The sequence below is a fragment of the Austrofundulus limnaeus genome, unplaced genomic scaffold (assembly GCF_001266775.1).
Source record: "Austrofundulus limnaeus strain Quisiro unplaced genomic scaffold, Austrofundulus_limnaeus-1.0 Scaffold27, whole genome shotgun sequence".
In the NCBI taxonomy this organism is placed as follows: domain Eukaryota; kingdom Metazoa; phylum Chordata; class Actinopteri; order Cyprinodontiformes; family Rivulidae; genus Austrofundulus; species Austrofundulus limnaeus.
Window position 1 is genome coordinate 517,997 of NW_013952429.1, and position 19,479 is coordinate 537,475.

Consider the following 19,479-nt stretch of genomic DNA (forward strand, 5'->3'; position numbering starts at 1 on the left):
CTACTACTACTACTACTACTACTACTACTACTACTACTACTACTACCACTACTACTACTACATTTATTTGATAGGGACAGACACACAATAACATAGACAAACTGAATAAAACAGCAATGCATGCTTTAATTAATTTTGTTCCAGTACAAAATACAAAACAGTTTTTTTTTTCATCAGAGGCCAACTTACAGAGACCTGGTCATAATGTTTCAAAGGATTTTCAGCGGCAAATCTGGATCTGATTGTTTCCATGTTGAACCACATCAGTATCAGTAAAGATGTTCATAGAAAATGTGTTTTTATGCGCTGTTTCTTCAAATGTCAAAATGTACATAGTACCGGCTTACTGCCAGTCCAATTTAACCAAATCAGAGACACAGTAGTTAAAAAACAAGACACTGCAGGCATGACTATAGTCTGTGACCTGATTATGGTTTCTCTGTATCAGCATTTATGATTCAAAGTCATATATATATATATGCACACACACACACACACACACACACACACACACACACACACACATACAGTATTTGCACAGTGGGTGATTTGCTGCAACGTGATTCTTCTGATAAAATTTAGCTTTACTTTTGCCTTGACCCAGAAACCAACTCAAAACAACAGCAAAGATATTTCAATCAAGCAGCCAATCAGAAGCTACATTTCTGTTAGCGGAAAAGTTTACACTTGTCATAAAGTCGAACAGTAAAACCAGCGCTGTTCTTTTTCACCCACAGGTCATCATGGAGAGACTAAACATCCTTTTGATTGCTCTCCTGGGTAAGTGTGTCTTTCTTAAACAACAGTTTTAAGATTAAATTTTGGCAAATCTGTTTTTCTATAATTTGAAGCCGGATTTTTATCGTAATCTTGTTTTGCTTGTCTGTTCGTTTCAGGAGTTGATACCTGCAGTTACCACGCATTTTCTGTACCAGTGAAGAATGAGACAATCAAACCTGGAGACAACGTCACTCTCCATTGTGACTGTGAAGTGTCAACGGGAGTGTACATAGTGTGGTTCAAGAATTGTTCCCATGAGAACCAGCCGACTCTTGTTCTTACTTTAAAAGAATTCACCCAAGATAAATTACTCTCTAACCGTCGGAAGTTTACTCGGTTTGAATTAGTGAAGAACAATACATCACATTCTTATGACCTGCTTATTATGAATTTCACCCAGTCTGATGAGGGTCTCTACTACTGTGGAACCACAGAGATGGATACAACAACCACTGGCACAATTATTTACAAATATAGCAACATCTCAACAAGACTTCTAATCAGTAAGTTATTTCTGAATAAGATTTCCAGAAATGACATTATTGCTAAATGATAGCTGTTAGATCATTTCTTATATTCTACTTAATGTCAAGAAATAAAAATAATAAACTATAATATTCCGTTTTTAAAAATGTTTCTGACTGTTTGATCCAGGCTCCAGTGAATCTCATTCTGATGCTGAAACAGCTCTTCAGGACTGCCATGTGTGCTGGAAGCTGCTTTACTTCGTGTGCCCACTTTTTGTTCTGTCTACTTTCCTCTCTTGTCTGACGGTTTACCTGTGCTGCCATAAAACAGGTACGTCTCATAGCATTTGTCATGTCATATCTAAATAAATAAAATGAAGACATTTTTTTTTTACTGCAGAAAAAACATCTCAAGCTGATGATGATAAACATGGAAAACACACAGTCTTGAGTGAAACTGAAGTGCAGGTAATTACCAGCATGTTTGTAATTATTAAACTCTCTCTCTCTCTCTCTCTCTCTCTCTCTCTCTCTCTCTCTCTCTCTCTCTCTATATATATATATATATATATAGTATATACAGTATATACAGTATATGCATATGTATGTATATGTATTTGTGTGTGTGTGTATGTGTGTTCTTATCTTAAGTTATCTGACTTGTAATTGTTCCTAACAAGCAAAATTATGTTCTTGTTTAGCTACAGCACTCTCCTGAATCTGAGCTTTTATTAGTCTGTGTTGCTGATGTCACGGTCATAGTGCTCATAAAAGTTGATGGTCATTATTCTGAATAATGTCAGCAGGAGGACGTATGCTATGCTGCCCTGGAGATTCATCACACATCACAGAGAGTGAAGAGAAAGAGGACGAGTTCAGACTATGCCGTATACGCTGCCGTCAATAAAGCCAAGGTTTCTGGAGTTTCAAATTTCACATAGAAATATGATAAAACACAGATGATAAATATTCATGGTTTTCTTTTCTTTCATTTAGCTTTACTTGTAAAAATATAATAAAACTGTAGACCTTCCTACAAGTAAAATTTACACTTTTCTGTTTTCCTTTATTATAATGATGTTTATCATTGTTCCAAGTATTTTTGGATGATGCAAGCAGAGTGTACAAATTTTTTATGGTTCAGGTTTTTTTTTTTTTTGCCTAAAAACATACTTGTTTAACAAACTATTCTTCAGAAGCTTTATTAGCTTTTAAAATTTGTTAAAACATGATATTTTTGTAGATTTTTTTATCATAATGCAAACTGTAAAACTATGCTATATGGCATCATTAACAAGTTCCATGTTGTTTATATATTTAATTAAAAGTTGATAATCTCTTAAAATGTATTCTGCTTGATTTTGTGATGCGTTTAAGCTGGGAGAAGTAATTTTATTTTATACAAATCAGCAAGTTTTCCATCTGAAATGAGTTTGTTAGAAGACATGGAATAAAGGAGTTGCCTTATAAAGGAAATCCTAAAATCTCAAAATAAATCATATAAATTGATTTTTGTTGTTGTTGCTGCTTTTTTATTTTTTATTTTATTTTTTACATGCTTTAAACTAAAAAAAAAAATAAATCACCAGAGTGCCAGTGAATCAAACCATTTATCACAGGTCAAAATATGTTTTTTTAGAGATCTGTCAGCCGGTTCGGATGTTATCAGTCCAATAAATGGACATTATTAGCGGTTATCAGTCCCATAGAATGGCTTCAGACTGTCTCGACAGTGCTCCCTACTGGGTTATCAGTGCCATATATGTTGGAATGCAACAATCTGCTACCACTGGAGTCCGGTCTACTTTATACCCATGTCATTTTCTCTAAAATTAACCTTTGTGGCTTTATGCCTCATACTAACCAGATTGTATAGAAAACCTTAGTGGTCTTATGCATCATACTAACCAGCTGACAGTCTGAAGCCATTCTATGGGACAGAGAACCCTCTAAGAGGCACAGCCGGGTCAGTCTGAAGCCAATCTGAAGCCATGGGACTCATAACCGCTAATAACGTCCATTTAATGGATGATAACATCCAAAGCAGGTGGATCTGTAAGATTCTAAGATAGTTTAAAATGTATTTTTAAATTTATTTTAGTTTAAAATGTGTTGCATCAGATGGAGAGTTTTCAGCAGATGTGTTGAAGTGTGAAGAGCAGAGTGTTAAAATGTCCGAAGGGGGTCTCACAAATAACTCAATGATTCATCTGCGTACAACAAGACTTAGCTGCATCTTTGCTCATATAAACAAACAAAAAAAAAAGGGGGGGGGGGGGCTTATTGTTGGTGTTGTTAGTGTGTAACACATCCAGTAGAAAAAGATGAAAAAAAAATCTGAACAAGGGACCAAAGCCTAAATACACCAGTGGTCTACAGTTTTGATAAATAGTTATTAGCGAAGTAATTTACTATTTATTAATTAAACAAAACTACATAATGTAATAAATAAAAGGATTTTAAGATTATATACATATACATCATGACTACATTCAAGTTGTGCTTCCATCAACTCAGTGTCACAACAAGGCAGATAAAGTTACTCGTGAAAAGCCTATCCTCTGTAGGTCTTATGCACCAACACAAACAGGCTCATGCTTAATTGATGTGGGTTTGCCCCTGCCCACACTGTCCACACTGTTAGCTCACAAAAGATTATGAGGGTCTGACACAGGTGCGTTGGGATTTTAAATAGGCTTTGTGCAAATGAACCAGTGTGAAATACGAGCAAAGTCCTCATCAACACAGTTGGAATTTTTGATTTAAAACCATATGGCTTTCAGTTATATTGTGTAATTATATTGCTTTAATAAAGTAAACTCACTTTGAAAGGTAAGTATATTGTACAGTATAATTTACTTCTATGCAGGTCAACCAACTAAAACACATAAAACAGAAAAAAATGGTGTTTAGCAAAAACAAAGTTTTATCTACAATGGATCTAAACATTTACGGTTTGTTTTTCATCTTTAGACTCTCTCCTTGCTGCTCTCATAGAAATGAGGTTTAGATTTTCTCTCCAGCATTGCGCAACTCAAAGATTTTACAAAATAATCAGTCAACATCAAAGCTAACCTTTACCATAAAGAGCCTGCTTTTAGCAGCAGTCTGACATGTTGCCCACAATGACAAACAGTGTGCGACAATTCAACACACTGAAGCTGCAGAATTAGGAGTGGCCATAAAAGGGAACTGAACCAAGCAAAGTGTCGCTTGGTTCAGTTTTCACCAGCGGAAATCTAAACCCAAACATCAATCAAACACAGCGGTCGACAACACATGCACACACACACACACTTTTATGCTTATAGTGGCTAATTTGTTGTTATAGGTAAAGTGCTGTTTCAAGCACACATACCAACATACTGCTGAAGTTGTTTTGATTTTGGCTATGAAGAGATTAATTAGTTCATATTTTATCAAACTATCCTGGTTATCCTGTGTAGAATACTTCTCCAGCAATTAAATTGTAATTGTATTTATTGTGACCTTTCTTTTATCTTCTGGTTTGAATTCTGCTGTGAACATTTTTATTTATTTCCCAAATGCTTCATTTAGCAGATGAATGCCTAAAAGTATGTGTTCCAAGCTGTGTAGTTTTCTTTCTAAGACCCACTCTGTTGTAGAGTCTATATTTCATGTGCAAAACAAGGAAATGTTATAATCACATTATATGCTAACTGCTGTAAATGGCTTTTGAACAGCCTTATGTTGGATAATTAGTTATTTTGACTAAAGAAAAGTGGTAAAAAGTGGAAAGTGCAAAGTGGTGGATTGCTGTCTTAAAACAACTTTAACCCCAAAAAAGCCATTGCAGTTCTAATAAAATGTTTACTGTTATTTGCATGTAATTGTATGGTTGTTTGCCAGCATAGATACCTGTGGTTAGTTGTAGTTTACATTTCTATTGGAGTAATAATGTGTAATTACAAACTTTTTAAAATTAAAGTTGTTTGGAAATGGCAGCAGTCCACTGTAGTCCTGGCCCCAAACACTTAGCAAAGATTAAGCTTAACTCCTCCAAACTGAGACTGTTTAAAAACTGTAACTTGTTCATATTTTAAAACCGTTTTACTTTCAAACTGAGAATGTTTGTTTCTCAAGAAAAATGTCAGATTTTACAAAAAACAAAGAAGTAAAAATCCCAGTAATTTGCGTTCAACACCTCAGCTGCCAAACATTTCTGTTACATAAAAAGAAGAAAAGAAAGAATTTGACTTGTAAACATCTAATTCAATATATGTTTTGGTCAATTTTAGTAGAAAGAAAATAACATTGGAGGACTGAAGATAATTTGTTCTTTTCCATCTGCTATTTGATTTTTGATTTTTTTGAACTTCAGATTTAAGCGTTTCTTGGTTCGTTGAGCATCCGAAGCAAAACAAGTTCAAAGAGGAGAACAGAAAGTTTTTTTACATAACCTTTACTGAGCAGTTAAAACACAGAGCGATGTCAAGTTTGCATCATGTTCATCTGGCCTACAGGAAACCCACAGAGACAAACAGCCGCTCATGTAGCCTGACTGAGGTTGGTGATAACGAACTATAAAAGAAGGTTCTGAACAAATTCACTTTTAGTTTAATCGCAGTGTAGAACTTGACGAGTCGGTGATTAAAAAGTGACCCGGTTTGTAAAACTGCAGGACCAGATGGAAGCTGTGATTCAGTAAAGTTAGTACTGGATAGCAAAATCTGGTTTGATGAAAGACGTGTTTGTGATTCCTTGGGGTTTTTCAGTGACACAAGACAGGTAAAGTTTGTACTAAAAGCAGAATTTCTTTCTTATTTTAACACCTGTTCTTAAATTTGTGGAAACTTGTGATTTAAGAACAGATATTTGATCTCAAAACAACAACATATTAGTTGAATAGCAATGATTTCTATATTCCTTTAGTAATTGATTTGCATGACTTGATGTGTTAGCCCTCAGAGTATGTGTTGTGAATGACTCTTTGGCTACTACCACACTAAATTGTAGCTCAGTATCTGCTTTGCAGGGTCACTTGGCTGCTTAGGCCATGTTAAATCGGGTTGATTCCAAAGTTAATCAGTTAAAATTAATTTGTAGGAGTTCATTAAAATACATGCTATAGTTTGTGAGATTTTCACTGACAAACAAATGCACTGACATGAATAAAAACAATGATTTCTGGACACTGTTTTAAATCATTTGGTATATTAGGACTGCATCTTCAGAAAATGAGTTGATATATATTTTGTTTATTACATTTTTGCAAGTACAGAACATAACAAAATAAAACACATTAAGACATTTTTTTTTCTAAATTGACTATATCTCTGTTAAACTCTTCTCAAGTAATCACCATCCTGGAGCAAAACAAACCATTCTACCAAGCATATACTGTAGATGCCGCAGCATAGCAGCTTTGTCAACCATGCTTCAGGGATTTACAGTAACATGTAAATCAACAAATATTATTCTCATGGAGAAGATTGCAAAGACATTTTGCAATCTATTTCATTTTTTCAAAGACCAGGAAAAATATTTGTATGCTATAAAATTTAAATTGAATATTTTAAGTACTTCTTTTAGGCAAATTTCTCCTTAAGAAAAATATTTAGTAAGTATGATACGGGTAAAAAGTGGTCTGTTTCTATTCATGTTTCTCACAGATGTTCCACTTCTCCTTTACAAGGCTTTGCTTTTCTGAAGAACAAGAAACAAGAAAGGAAGTCCAGCTGACCTCTTTTCAACCTTTTAACGTTTCCACGACTTTGGTGAGTGAGTTTCTCTATACTCACAGTATGGTACGTGTTTACAGTAAAGTGCTTCAGAGGCCAATATGCAGATAGATGAGCTTGAATCCACCTGAACAACAAGGGTTGAGCATGACCACAGAGCATTTCCTCTAGCTTTTCGCTCAGCATAGTTTTGCATTCTTTCAGTTAAGACTTTGTGCAAGCTTGCATCAAAATAAAACATAATGTGATTTTAGTCACTCTTTCATTCTGCGCAGATTATCTTTTGACCACACAGATTCATGTGGACATACTGGTTTGGTTTTATTTAATTTGGTTATGATTTAATGATTCACACCAACAATAAGTTTTCCAGTCGAATAATTCTGGTTTTCTTTCTTAACACTTCTGACCTCTAGTGGAGGTTACAGAAATTAAAAACAAATATCAGATGACGAGATTTAGAGAAAATAAACCAAATTATACATGAATTTTATGTTGTTTCACATATTTTATCTAATGAAAACACAAAGCATAAACATGTTGGCCTTTTCTGATGAAAGAAACGGATTAATCAATTGTTTAATCAAGTTGAAAAATACAATGTTTGGCACTGAGTATGTGTATTGTTTGATTAAAAATTACCACGATGACAAAGCACCAATCTGTTTATCAAAAACTGTAAAGAAGAATTAGAGTTATTTACATTTTTCACTATACATTTATATCTTATCATTATGCATCATGTTGTTCTTATAAAAACTGAATTTACAATTCAAACACAAAAATTTCAGATTTTAATAATCAAAATATGCAAATCTTCAAATAAAATCAAAATTGATCAAAATTGTGTGATCCAAGGTATGGGTTTCAGAATCGTTATATATTTGTGGCTGATTATGCTGATTATGCATTGTAGTTCTCATTCTTACTGATACTAAACTTGAAAATTGGAGTTGGTTAATGTTCATCAAATTAAATGTTTTTTTGTTTAAACTTTGTATGTGAATTCAAAATTGTATTTATTATACAAAAGCAGCAATTTTAAAATTATCACTCAGGCATTCAACCTCATTTGTAGCATTTAAAAACACTTTTTTATTTGGTTTAACCAAATTGTAAGACTTAAAAACAATGCAGAAGCAGCTATAAATAAAAAAAATACTCTTCATAAAAACTCAGAACCCCTGTATGCACAGTTAAGTTCATACTTTAAGTAGTATTACCACTGAATGGCAGAGTATATCTAAATGTATCCCCATGTTCACTAAAAACATTTGTTTCAGAACACTGAATTCCTGGGCAGACACATTGTTCTTTATTTTTTCTTATTTCACTTTGATCTTAATTTCTGTGCTCAGACGCTATGATAAGCTTTCATAGTGAGATTTTTACAGCCAACAGAGCACAAATGAAGTGCTCTGTTGGTTTAGTATTTCCCTAAAGAATACAATTCAGAACATAATGTAAAATACTTTGTTTAAATACTTTGTCTGATTTAAGATTAAATTATTTCAACACTACTCCAACAGTGGGTGTACTTTAAACATGATATAACGCCAAACAACTTGTCAGACTGAAGTGTAGAGATGGTGTTGTTCAGTCAAGTATGTGGTTTTTCAAGTGGTGGGAAAGATGGCAAAAAATAAAATAATAATAATAATAATAATAACAAGCAGCAACAGTGTTCTTTCTTAGCTCCTTCAGCCTTATTTGGACAACTGGACAACTTGCACAAATAAAATGTAATTTCTTATTTATTAAAACAAAAAAAAATAAGCAAAGACATTTCAGGTGACTGTCAGAGTTTTTGAAGACCACTCTGAAGCTTCTCTGGAGGTGAGTCATTTTTCTTTTTGAAAAGATTTTTGAGCTTCAATGTTTTCTTACTTTTGTCCTTATCTTTGTTCTTGTCATCCCCACCTTCAGGAGGTGATGCAAGTGATGGGATCACAAGCTTTGGTGGTGGAACTGGTGGCTCAACATCAGGTGGCAGCCTGCTCTGAGGCAGGACTGGCATGGAGGCTGACAGTGTGGCTGGGGTTGAAGCCATGGAGCTGCATGACTTTTCAAGGATGCCATCATACACAAGCTGACTCAGTGGGCCAGCGTTATAAAGATCAGATGAAGACTTCCATGGTGACTGGGAGGTTAACATAAGGTCTGGCTGTCCAATGTGGTACGGCAAAGAACTGGACTCAGAGGCTCCCACTTCCTCCATAGGCATTGGTTGTTTTGGTATTTCCATTGGGACATCAACTCTATCTCTGGAAATGTTTCCAGTTGAAGTATCTGTCAAACTGTTTGCATCATCTCTTGGCAGTCTTGGTATTCTCCTTCTGAGAGAACTGACAGATGTGTCAGTGTCATTCCTCAGTATCCCTTTGCCTGTTGATCGTCCCAGACCAAACTCTTGTAAATCTGCAGAGGTTAGGCTTTCCATGCGTTCTTCCAACATCTCTCTGGGCAGTATCTTTATGGCAGCAGTATCAGTATAAGACTCCAGCTCATCTCTAGATATTTTCCTAAGTGGTTTTCTAACTGTTTCAACCATTTTCTCCCTTGCCCCTGCCCTCATGGAGGAATCATGATGACCTTCTCCTTTATGTGAATGCTTTCTAGATCCTGTGTCCTGGGAGATCGCCGTTGCACTTTTTGTTATTCTTCTGGATTCAATCAGTCGTTCAGCATCATCCATTGACATTGTTTTAGGGATACTTTCCATGGATGCTCCCTTCATATCTCTTGATATTTTCCTCTGTGTGTCTGTTGATGCTTCTAATTCAGCCCTAAGCATCTTCCTCACATCCAGTGGTAAATCACATTTCTCTTTGTAGATATTTCTTGAGGTGACATTGTCCTTAAAACTCCCTTTTATGTCTTTATCCATTTTTGTCAACGAAATCTCTGTATTTAACTCATCTGAAAACCCCTTTCCAAGTGCAACATCCATGAAAACTTCACTTCTGTCTCTGGATATTTTCCATGCAGGGGTATTTATGAAAGACTCTTCAGTAGAGGTCTTTAAGAAACAGGTTTCCAAAGTAGTGTCCAAGTATTTGTCTTTTGCTACCTTCCTGTGGGAAACTTCTATATCTATAAAGGTTTCGTGTTCGTCTATGTAAGGATTGTGAACTGGAGATTCAGTCAAAGCTTCTTCTTGTTCACTAAAAGGTTTTGCAGTTGAAGCATCTGCAAGGAACTCAGCTTCATCACAATGGAACCTTCTAGAGGAAGGATCAACAGAAGAAGAAGAAAGCATTTTGGAGAGGGGAGGGGATGTTACATAATCAGAGTCTACAAATCTCTCTTGGGAATCTCTGTTCATGACAAAGAGAAGAAAAGAGAAGAGAGAACAACAGGTAGGTGAGTTAACAACAAATGTGTCAACAGACACAGACAACAGACACATTCCAAAGCTGTTTAAAATAAATGTCAAAAAATCTTTGCAACACCAAGCAGGGAGACATACTGCTTTTTAAGAGTTTTTAGGATGAACTCCTCTCCCTCATCATAACAGGGGTAAGGGGTTCGGATAGGGATCAAAAGGTCAGGGTCTGGAGAAATCAGGGCAGCTGGTGGCTGAGAAATGACACCAGGACGCCGTGTCCTATGTATGGTGGATCCCTGAAGTCGTGGAGAGCGCTTAAGTGGTGGAACTGGAAGTGGAAAGAAAAAATAAATAAACAAGCATTAATTGATAGCCTGGCCCTTGCCTTCCTATGCAGCTCTGCTCAAGTCTAGTTTCCCTTCACTGCTCCGTCTGGCATTTCTCCCATTAACAATGGGCCTCATGCAAGAACCGTTCGTACGCACAGATTTGTTCTTAARTTGTGCGTACGAGTGATTTAGGAGAATTTGTGGCATTCACCAATATTTTTGTATTCTAAGATTTTTTTCAGATATGAACAAAATTCACCAGTGATCCAGACCTGTCGTATATTTTACGAGCAGTCAGTCTGCTGTTATCCAGATGGGTTTTCTTCACTAATAACTTATGTTGACAATAGGCTATTCTGCTTGAATTAGAGTTATAATTTTAAATGTAATAATTTAGGCTAACAATATAAATTGTCCGTCCGTTTTCTGCCGCTTATCCGGGATTGGGTCGCGGGGGCAGCAGCAGAGAGACCCAGACCTACCTCTCCCCAGCGACACCTTCCAGCTCGTCCTGGGGGACTCCGAGATGTTCCCAGGCCAGAGGGGATACATAATCCCTCCAGCGAGTCCTGGATTTTCTCCAAAGTCCCAGACATATTTTGAAAACATTTTAAAATGCTTATTTCAGAACAGCAACTGAGACCACTGGAGACCGTGGGGGGGTGTACGGTGCGCAGCGCTGTGTCTTCTGAATAAATGAAAATGATTTATCACAGTTGTTGTTTATACATTTAGCAGCTCATTTTATTCCACAGCTGACCTGCTACAAATGACAGATTTTATTTTCTGGATCTCTGACAGCAGGAATTAAATTTCTGAACTCATAAAGTTCTTCTTTTTAGTTTTCGCTGTCATTTTTCATGAATGGACACTTTCTTGTATATGAGGCAGGAAATATAGCCTTGTATGGTGTTTTTGGGGTGGTAATTATGCTAATCTCCTCTCGCGTGCACGAGCAGCTGGATATGAACAGGTGAAATTTACGCAGCTCATTTACACACTTTTCCTGAAGACAGAAGAGTTTGTTGAATCTGATGTGGCATGTTCGTACGAACCCTTTGTACGAACAAAAGTAAGAGAAATTCAGGATAAGAATACGAACATGTTCTTGCACGAGGCCCAGTGATTTTGCTGGTTTTGCAGATTTTTAGCCAGGCCAATCAGACAACAGAACGTCGATTTTCTGCACAGTGTCTGCTAGTTGGTTTAGCATACGGCAGTGGAGGAAGTGAATGAAGCCAGTCCGTGTTGATAAGGCTTCCAAATTAAATTAAATTTGTCTGACAAAGTAGCAGCTCTCATTTACAGTCGTCACATTCGGCTCGGTACTTTTCTCCTCTCAGTAGGGTTGTTTACAGCACACGCGATTTCCGGTTAGCTTCTTAGCTTAGCTTCCTTCACAGCGACACACACACACACACACACACATGCTTCAGCAGAGGCCACGCCTCAAGCAGGAAATCGCTTCTCAGTAGCTGCGAGTCCAGACCTTCTGTACGAAGCAAAGTGAAGGACAGGGTCTGGCTTCAATTGATGAAGAGGAAGCATTTTACCTGCATAACACTGTCAAATGTGCTGTTTTAGAAGATTTGGTTAGATGCAGGATAGACAGCCAGCTAGAAAGCTAATTTGTTGTGTTTTGTTTTCTATGATCTGGGTCACTATGGACTGTAAAACAAGACTTTTGGGACTACTAAATTCAAGTAGAAATGACTCTTACCTTGCATCTGTGGTAAGGTTGGTGAAGCGGGCTCGTCTAAAAGATCTTCTATAGATCCCTGTACAGAGCTGTGACATGAACGTGATGACTGTGGCATTCGCGGCAATCGCAGAGCCAGTGATTCTGAGTAGAGCTGATTGGTTAGTTTTGCTAGTCCAGGATTCCTCATAATGGGGAAGCCACAGAAAAGCTCGATCTGCTGCCAGCGATGAAGGCGCTCTCGCAGGCAGGCCGTTACTTCTGACAGCGCATTCCTGTGGAACATACGGAACGTTGTGTGATTAAATGTTTCATATATCTTTGGGCATACCGAAACAAAACCTGAACAGGGTGCTTTGTTTCCTCACTTTGCCTCCAGGATCTTGTGGTCAACCTGGTCTAAAGAGGAGCTATGGGCCACATGGAGTGTCCCCAGTACAGAATTCCTCTTCTTCTTGATCCTTTCTGCCTGCAAAAAATAAAAATAAAAACAGGTTATACAATGCATTCATTCTGAAATTGTTTGGAGTGTTTTTTTTTTTTTTTCATGCATTACCTCTTCCTTGGCAATGGCAAGCTGAAGTTCTGCACTGTGCTTTTTAACATTGTAGTACTGGACCTCTATCTCATGTGTCAGCTGGAGCCACAGCTGAAGGGCCTCTGAGACGGTCCAGCTTGCCAACATCTCCTTCTCTGCCTGCTTCAATGCTCCACGGACCTGACCAGGAGGATACAAATCAATGTTGAGGAATTTCAGTCAGTGAGAAAATATGTTCCCCCTAAAGGGACCCATTGTGCTAATTTCTGACTAATGAACTTCTGTTTTTGAAATGTATTACTTGGTGTTAGATGATTTTAATTCAACATAATAAGTGTGACATAAGGATGTAGATCCATTATTCCTTTGCACTGATTTAGTTTATGAAGGGGACACAGTGATCTTTGCACCTGACCTTGTTTACTTGTTTTTGTTTCCCGTTCAGTGTGCAACATTTGAAGGGAGAATTATTTATACCACAAATGATTTATTAAGCCTTGCAGTTGTAATATACTGTTACACACAGATGTTTTTTATAGTGAAAAGAAAATGTTGTACATTTCTTGCTTGATGTGGCTGCTAAGTTGTCACATTAAGGTCTTGAGCGACACTAGAAAAAATAAAATAAAACGAGGAAGATTTTCTTTTCAACCTCATTTTTTTATGTAACACCAGTATCAACCTTTATTAGAAACAACGCCAGGTTGTTATTTTTAATAGACTGGACAACCTAGAATGTCAGTCTTGAACGAGATACTATTTATAATTTGTGTTCTCGTGCTTCTTTTGCTCAGGATAGTAAATCAGTCATAAAAGCATGTGAACACGTGTCTAAAACAGCATTTGTGAAGTAGCTTCTTGGTCTTAAAGTTGTACCTGTTCCAGTTCCTCCTCTGCATATCGGAGGCGGCTGAGCTCAGAGAACGCTCCCTGCCTCAGCTCGTGCATACGATGAGCCTCTTCCTGTGCCCCCATGATCTCATCCCTCATCTTCTCCTCCAGGTTCTGTTTCTCCTCCGCCACGTTGCGTTTTTCTTCCTGGGCTCGCTCCAGTCTGAGGAAATGATTCACAAGTTTTTTACTTTGTCACACACAATGAAAACAAGATCAATAAAGCATAGAATGGTGCATTTACTGTTCCTGCAGGTCAATGAGGCTCTGCTCCGCTCTCTGCAGACTTTCTAAATCTCTCATCATTTTGTTAATGTGAACTTTACTGGCTTTGTTTTGAGCCTGGGCAAACCAGCAGCCTCCGATTCCCATCACCACAGACACAATGAGCAGCAAGTCTTTCATGTAGTTATGAGGGGGTCCTGGGATGGAACAGAAAATACTAAAAGCTCAATATCTGCACATTTATTAGTCGTTTTTTTGTTTGACAAAACTGCTTGGTTGAGGTAGCCGTACTAAATTAGAATTACTCCAAAAGGTAATCAGTTGTAGATTTGCATCTAGTGGTTATATTCAGGGAGTTTTATTAAAGGAGATATTTTGCTAACACAACAACCAACTAAACATAAGTTTAAATATTTGTACATACGTGTAGGTGGTCCAAACAGCACCACATCCAGTGCTTTAATGCTGAGTTTCTGTTTATCTCTCTGGTCCAACACTTTCAAATGACCACTCAGGAAAGATGGTTCATTTGCTGCAATCCTACAAATAAGAAATCAGTTTAGCTTCAGCATGAAACAAAACATAGTGCATTGCCTGCGCACACTCCTGTGTTCAGCTCACCTTGGGAGAGTGTTTCCATTGACCTTGAAGTCTTTAAAATTCCTCTCATACTGGGGCAGCTCAACAAATTCTTTCAGCCAGCGCAGCACTTCATCCTGAGTCCAGTTGTGTACTGACAAATGGAAATCAGACGTTACATGAAGTAAAATGTTCACACCTATGGGAACAAACACTAGCATTTTCTTTCATATATATATATATATATATATATATAAACACCTTCTGAGGATTTCCAGCCCCTCCAGAGCTCCTCCACTGTGATGTGCTGGTCTTCTCTGTGCAGCTTGCTGTGTTTTTGGGTCTGCTGCTGCTTCATGTCTTCAATGATAAACTGCAGCGTGAGACGACAGAATAACTCAGAGGTGAAGGAACGACTTGGACAATAACTGCATGTGCCCAGACATGATGCATGTTCATTCTCAAGAGTTGTGAATTTAGTTTAGAATTTTAAAATCATGTAGTCTGAATATGAGCTAATTTGGTTTTAACATGGGAACTTTTATATTGTGTTATTGTGCAACATGGATATCAGTTTTGTAACAATGATGGAGCATTTTGAAACAGTTTAAATGAGCACAGGAGCAAAAGGGGAGTATTGCAAATGTAATTGATAGTGTGTGTTTGAGCTGTCTTGGAATGTGTTCTGTGTCATAAACACAGTCATGTGATGGCTAAAGGAATGTCAGGACTTTAATGGACCTGGTCTCATCTTCAAATGTCTCTGCACCAACAGCAACCCGAGTCCCCGGATACTGTGTCTATGAACTGCATTCTGAATTGCAAGTCATTCAGGGTTTACTACCAATGCATACTTTCTGATACTTTGCAAGCTATTTGCTATTTTATTTTTTTATGCGCAACAGCAGAAACTACCCCCAAAGGTGTAATTTTAATATATTGCTTGTGTGGGTAAATATGCCTCCTCTAATTGTGCAATAATTTTGTTATTGATTCACTGAGAAAATAATTTAACCCTTTAGTATAAACAACAAATTTTTATTAGGGCCTGAATCTGTTTTTTGGGACAACTACATAAATGACCTGCAATAAGGCTCTAGTTGTTACTCTTTTAGGTTTGACCATAAAGGTCACCAGAGTTTCAGTATTCTATTAGTGCAAACCAGTTTTGTCACTGAGCCAAAAGCAAAGTTACCCTGTTGCTATCCTTGAAGGAGCACTTGACTCCTCCAAGCAGCACACCTGTTGTTGTACTGCCTGCCTCTTGCCTGCAAGAACCCACACGCAAGAAACATAAAGAAAAAATAGGAAGAGAAAGATTTGTACCTCCATGCTCTCTTCCACCTCGATGCCGCCATCTTGGTCATCGTCCATCATCTGATGGATGCTCCGCAGGGCCTCCAGGCTGTAGCGATCGGCCTCGTGCAGACATGGTGGAGATACAGTCATGCATGGGTCTGCACATAAATCACACATCAATTAATGCACGTCACCCAACACGTCACAGGCTAAAGTTTTAAACTAAGATGTCACAAGATCTGTTAGCACTCAGAGGATGTGTTGGGTATGACTCTCAGCTGCCACACCAAACTACAGAAGCAAACTTGAGCGTTCACATATAGGATACTTGGAATAAATCCAAATGAGCACAAGGCAGTAAGGCACTTGACCAAACTGGTAAAGTACTTCACTGTCTGGAGCCATGACTGAATCAGCCATAACTAGCGCTTTAATCGTACAGTGTAATCCAGGCTTATGACGTGCAGCTTCTTGTTTTCAGTCTGTCTGATGAGTCAGAGCTCATTTTGTCCACGTGAAACACGAGCATGCTTGCTTCAGGGAGCAAATGTACTGAGAGGCCAAAGGTCTGCCAGTTAAATCACCATCAGCAAACTCCAGAAAAACAAGCAGCTTCCTGCTCCCACTGGAGGAAGTCGCTCCAGTGGGACAAACAACTTAGGAGGATACAGTTTCTTACTGGTGTGTGACTGAAGAAAAATCTTCTGAAAACAAACAGTGGAAGTGAAATGCTTTATTACATGAGATGTGAGCTGATCTTTTCAAATTTAAAATTAGGGAAATTAAAATTAAAATACGTATATGTGCAGTTGTTGTGTTTCTACTTTTACTCCGTATTCCCACAGATACAGGTTACAGTCAAGTTCAGACTCTCCAATGGGTTTACAGGGGCAGTAGCCTGGGGAACCCTTATACAGACAGATAATTCTAATAGCTCAACAAAATGTTAAAAACATTGGACATGATACTCAAACACAGCACACTGAAAGTCTAGCTCAATAACTCTAAAACTGACTGAGTTGGAGCCAATTTTGTGTTTGCTAAGTTTGCTCAGCTGTGGCAACCATCTTGAATCAGGTTAGCTCCAAACAGATGCCAACATATTGATTACTTCAAATCAGTTGAGTGGTTCATGAGATCATTTGGTAACACTACAAACAAAAACACAAGCAAAAACATTTTTGTCCTTTAGTCTTTGGCAAAGAGCTACTGGTTCAGTTCAATAAAGTATTACGGATAACTAGAGATATTCAAGTCAGTCTAGCTGAATAACAATCAGATTGCTATACAAAGCTTGTAAAAAGATGTCTGTCAAGAGAAACCAGCAGGTTCCTCATTCTGATCAAGAACAGGAACAGATGGCGACAGTGGAAAGAACCAACTCATTTTTATCAGGTAGAAAGATCATGACTTTTTAAAGGCCATGCACAGAGTTGTGGTTTTGTTTTAATGCCATGATATTTAAGGTTAACCTACATACCCGGTGGGTCACCACCTGCAGTGGAGGTATAGCCCTGGAGGTCTCCCGCACTTTGCGCAGCCACAAAAAGCGCAGCAGAGAAAATGAGCCATAAGGGGTACAAAAAAAGCATTTCCGACCCCAGAAACTGTTGTCCGAAGTCAAGAAACTCCTCAAAACAGAATGAGAAGTAACACACGGGAGGGAGCAGCGTTCCAGTGGCAAGTGTCAGTCTGCAGAAAGCGATCTGTGTTTCTATTACGGGCAGAGCCAGAGACGAGATGTGACACTGATATTCACTTGAGATGTCAGATTAGCAAGTTTCAAAACAGATGACAGAAGTGAACTTTTAAACAGTAACAGAAAACTGTAGGTTTGTGTGCAAAACCTCTCCAGAAACAAGTAAATCTCTGAAGTATTCAACAGGTTACTTTAACATCCATAAAAAACAAAACAAAAGAAAAACATCAGAAAAACTGATCCAGTATATAAAATCCAGGTTTGCACCCTCCCTGCTGACAAAATGAAGTATTCAAGTATAAATAGATGTTAATAAAATAAAAAAAATGTTGTCTAAAAGCTCCGTATGTCAGGATCTGTGTTTCCTATCCAGTTTGTGTTGAGTTTGAGCTTTTTATAATTTAACTGAAGAACTGTTGTCTCCTCTGCGTCCCCCACCCCATCCCATCAAGGCGGAGGGGTTGACGTTCTTCCCCAGAACTGACAGCCTTTGCCCTCCCCTTCCCGTCAACAGGACCCCTGCATTAACCCAATTCCCATTGGAGACATACACAAGAGAAAAGCTTCCAGTTCAGGGGCTGATCGTACGTGTTTGCTTAGTGGAGCAGTAATATTGTTTATGTCTCTGTGCCTGTGTGTGTGACGCATCAGCTAACATGTGAAGAAAATTCTCAGTTGGAGTCAGGATTGTGTCCACAGCTAAGCAAGCTAAGCTCAGCGAACACAAAAATAACTAGGCCTATGACCAGTTCTGCACATTTTCAGCTCAAATTTAGTAGTAGGTGTGAGACGTCACCAATACGTCTGTTTTTAAAACTTTGAGATTAACTTTTGGCATCAACTCTGTCTGTTAGCAAAATTTCTCACAAAATTGACTAACTTTCATAAAACAATCATTGGATAAACTAATACAGCTGATTAGATTTTTGACAATAAAATTTAAGAAGGCCATTAATCAACATAAGTCTATACAAAAATGAATATTACTTAATGACAGGCAATGTTTTAAATAGTTATTTTATTTTCACAGTTCCTTTTATTAGTGTCTAGGAGCATTAAAATTTCAGTGTTAAACTTTTGGGTGCTGATTTAACACCCCCAGTGCTATTTTAACACTTTCTGAGTAAACTGACACCCAGTGTTGGTGTTAATTCGCAGTGTTGATTTCCTCAGTGTTGTCTGAACACTGGACAGTGTTAAATAAGCTCCACCCATGGTTAACTGTTATTTAACACTTAACAGTGTTGTTATATAACACTTAACAGTGTTGTTATTTAACACCATGCAGTGTTAAAAGAAGTAATCTGAAAAGTCCAGCCCGTTTCCACCTCATGTCAGACAGGCCAGTATTTTTTCAGCAAGGAATGCTGGGTAATCTTGTACAAATTATGTGTTTGTATGTTTATGACTATTAAATAATTTCATGAGAGTAAAAAAAATTGTTGTTCTCGTTAATTGTTTTGTTCAGTTTGATCAAGTTGTTCAAGTTTAAGTTTATGTTATTGTTCATAAATCGACACCATGAATGAGAGGTACTTCCTGGTGTGTGAAGGGTGACTCTATTATACTTTTCTAACTAATTCAATTCAGTTCAGTTTATTTATATAGTGCCAAGTCACAGCATACATTGTCTCAGGCAGTGGTGTCACTAGGCCTATTTTATGGAGGGTGGAGCCCCCCTAAAATTTTTTGAAGCCCCCCTAAATTATTTTGGTGTCAAAAATTATAATTTTCTTCTTTATAAAAATTCAATCTGAATTCAATACGATGATGTTTTGGGGTATTTTTGAATTGATGTTAAAATATTATTTGGCCTTGAATGATTTAAAAATAACTATGGAAAAAATAATCTGAAAGTGTAGGTACATTTGGCCTCATGCAAGAACATGTTCGTATTCTTATCCTAAATTTCTCTTACTTTTGTTCGTATGAAGGGTTCGTAC

At 37.6% G+C, this 19,479-nt stretch overlaps 1 protein-coding gene across 1 annotated transcript; it reads right to left on the reverse strand.

Annotated features, from left to right (window-relative positions):
• Nucleotides 1–8,685: 8,685 nt before the first annotated feature.
• On the reverse strand, nucleotides 8,686–17,921 carry LOC106515195 (stromal interaction molecule 2). Its single transcript, XM_014004859.1, has 12 exons — nucleotides 17,318–17,921; nucleotides 15,865–15,995; nucleotides 14,800–14,911; nucleotides 14,581–14,692; nucleotides 14,384–14,499; nucleotides 13,979–14,156; nucleotides 13,720–13,897; nucleotides 12,862–13,023; nucleotides 12,674–12,774; nucleotides 12,327–12,580; nucleotides 10,419–10,605; nucleotides 8,686–10,266 (listed from the first exon to the last, which is right to left on the reverse strand). Exons 1-12 carry the CDS (start codon nucleotides 17,427–17,429, stop codon nucleotides 8,748–8,750), a joined length of 3,162 nt encoding a protein of 1,053 aa, XP_013860313.1. The 5' UTR covers nucleotides 17,430–17,921; the 3' UTR covers nucleotides 8,686–8,747.
• Nucleotides 17,922–19,479: the final 1,558 nt, after the last annotated feature.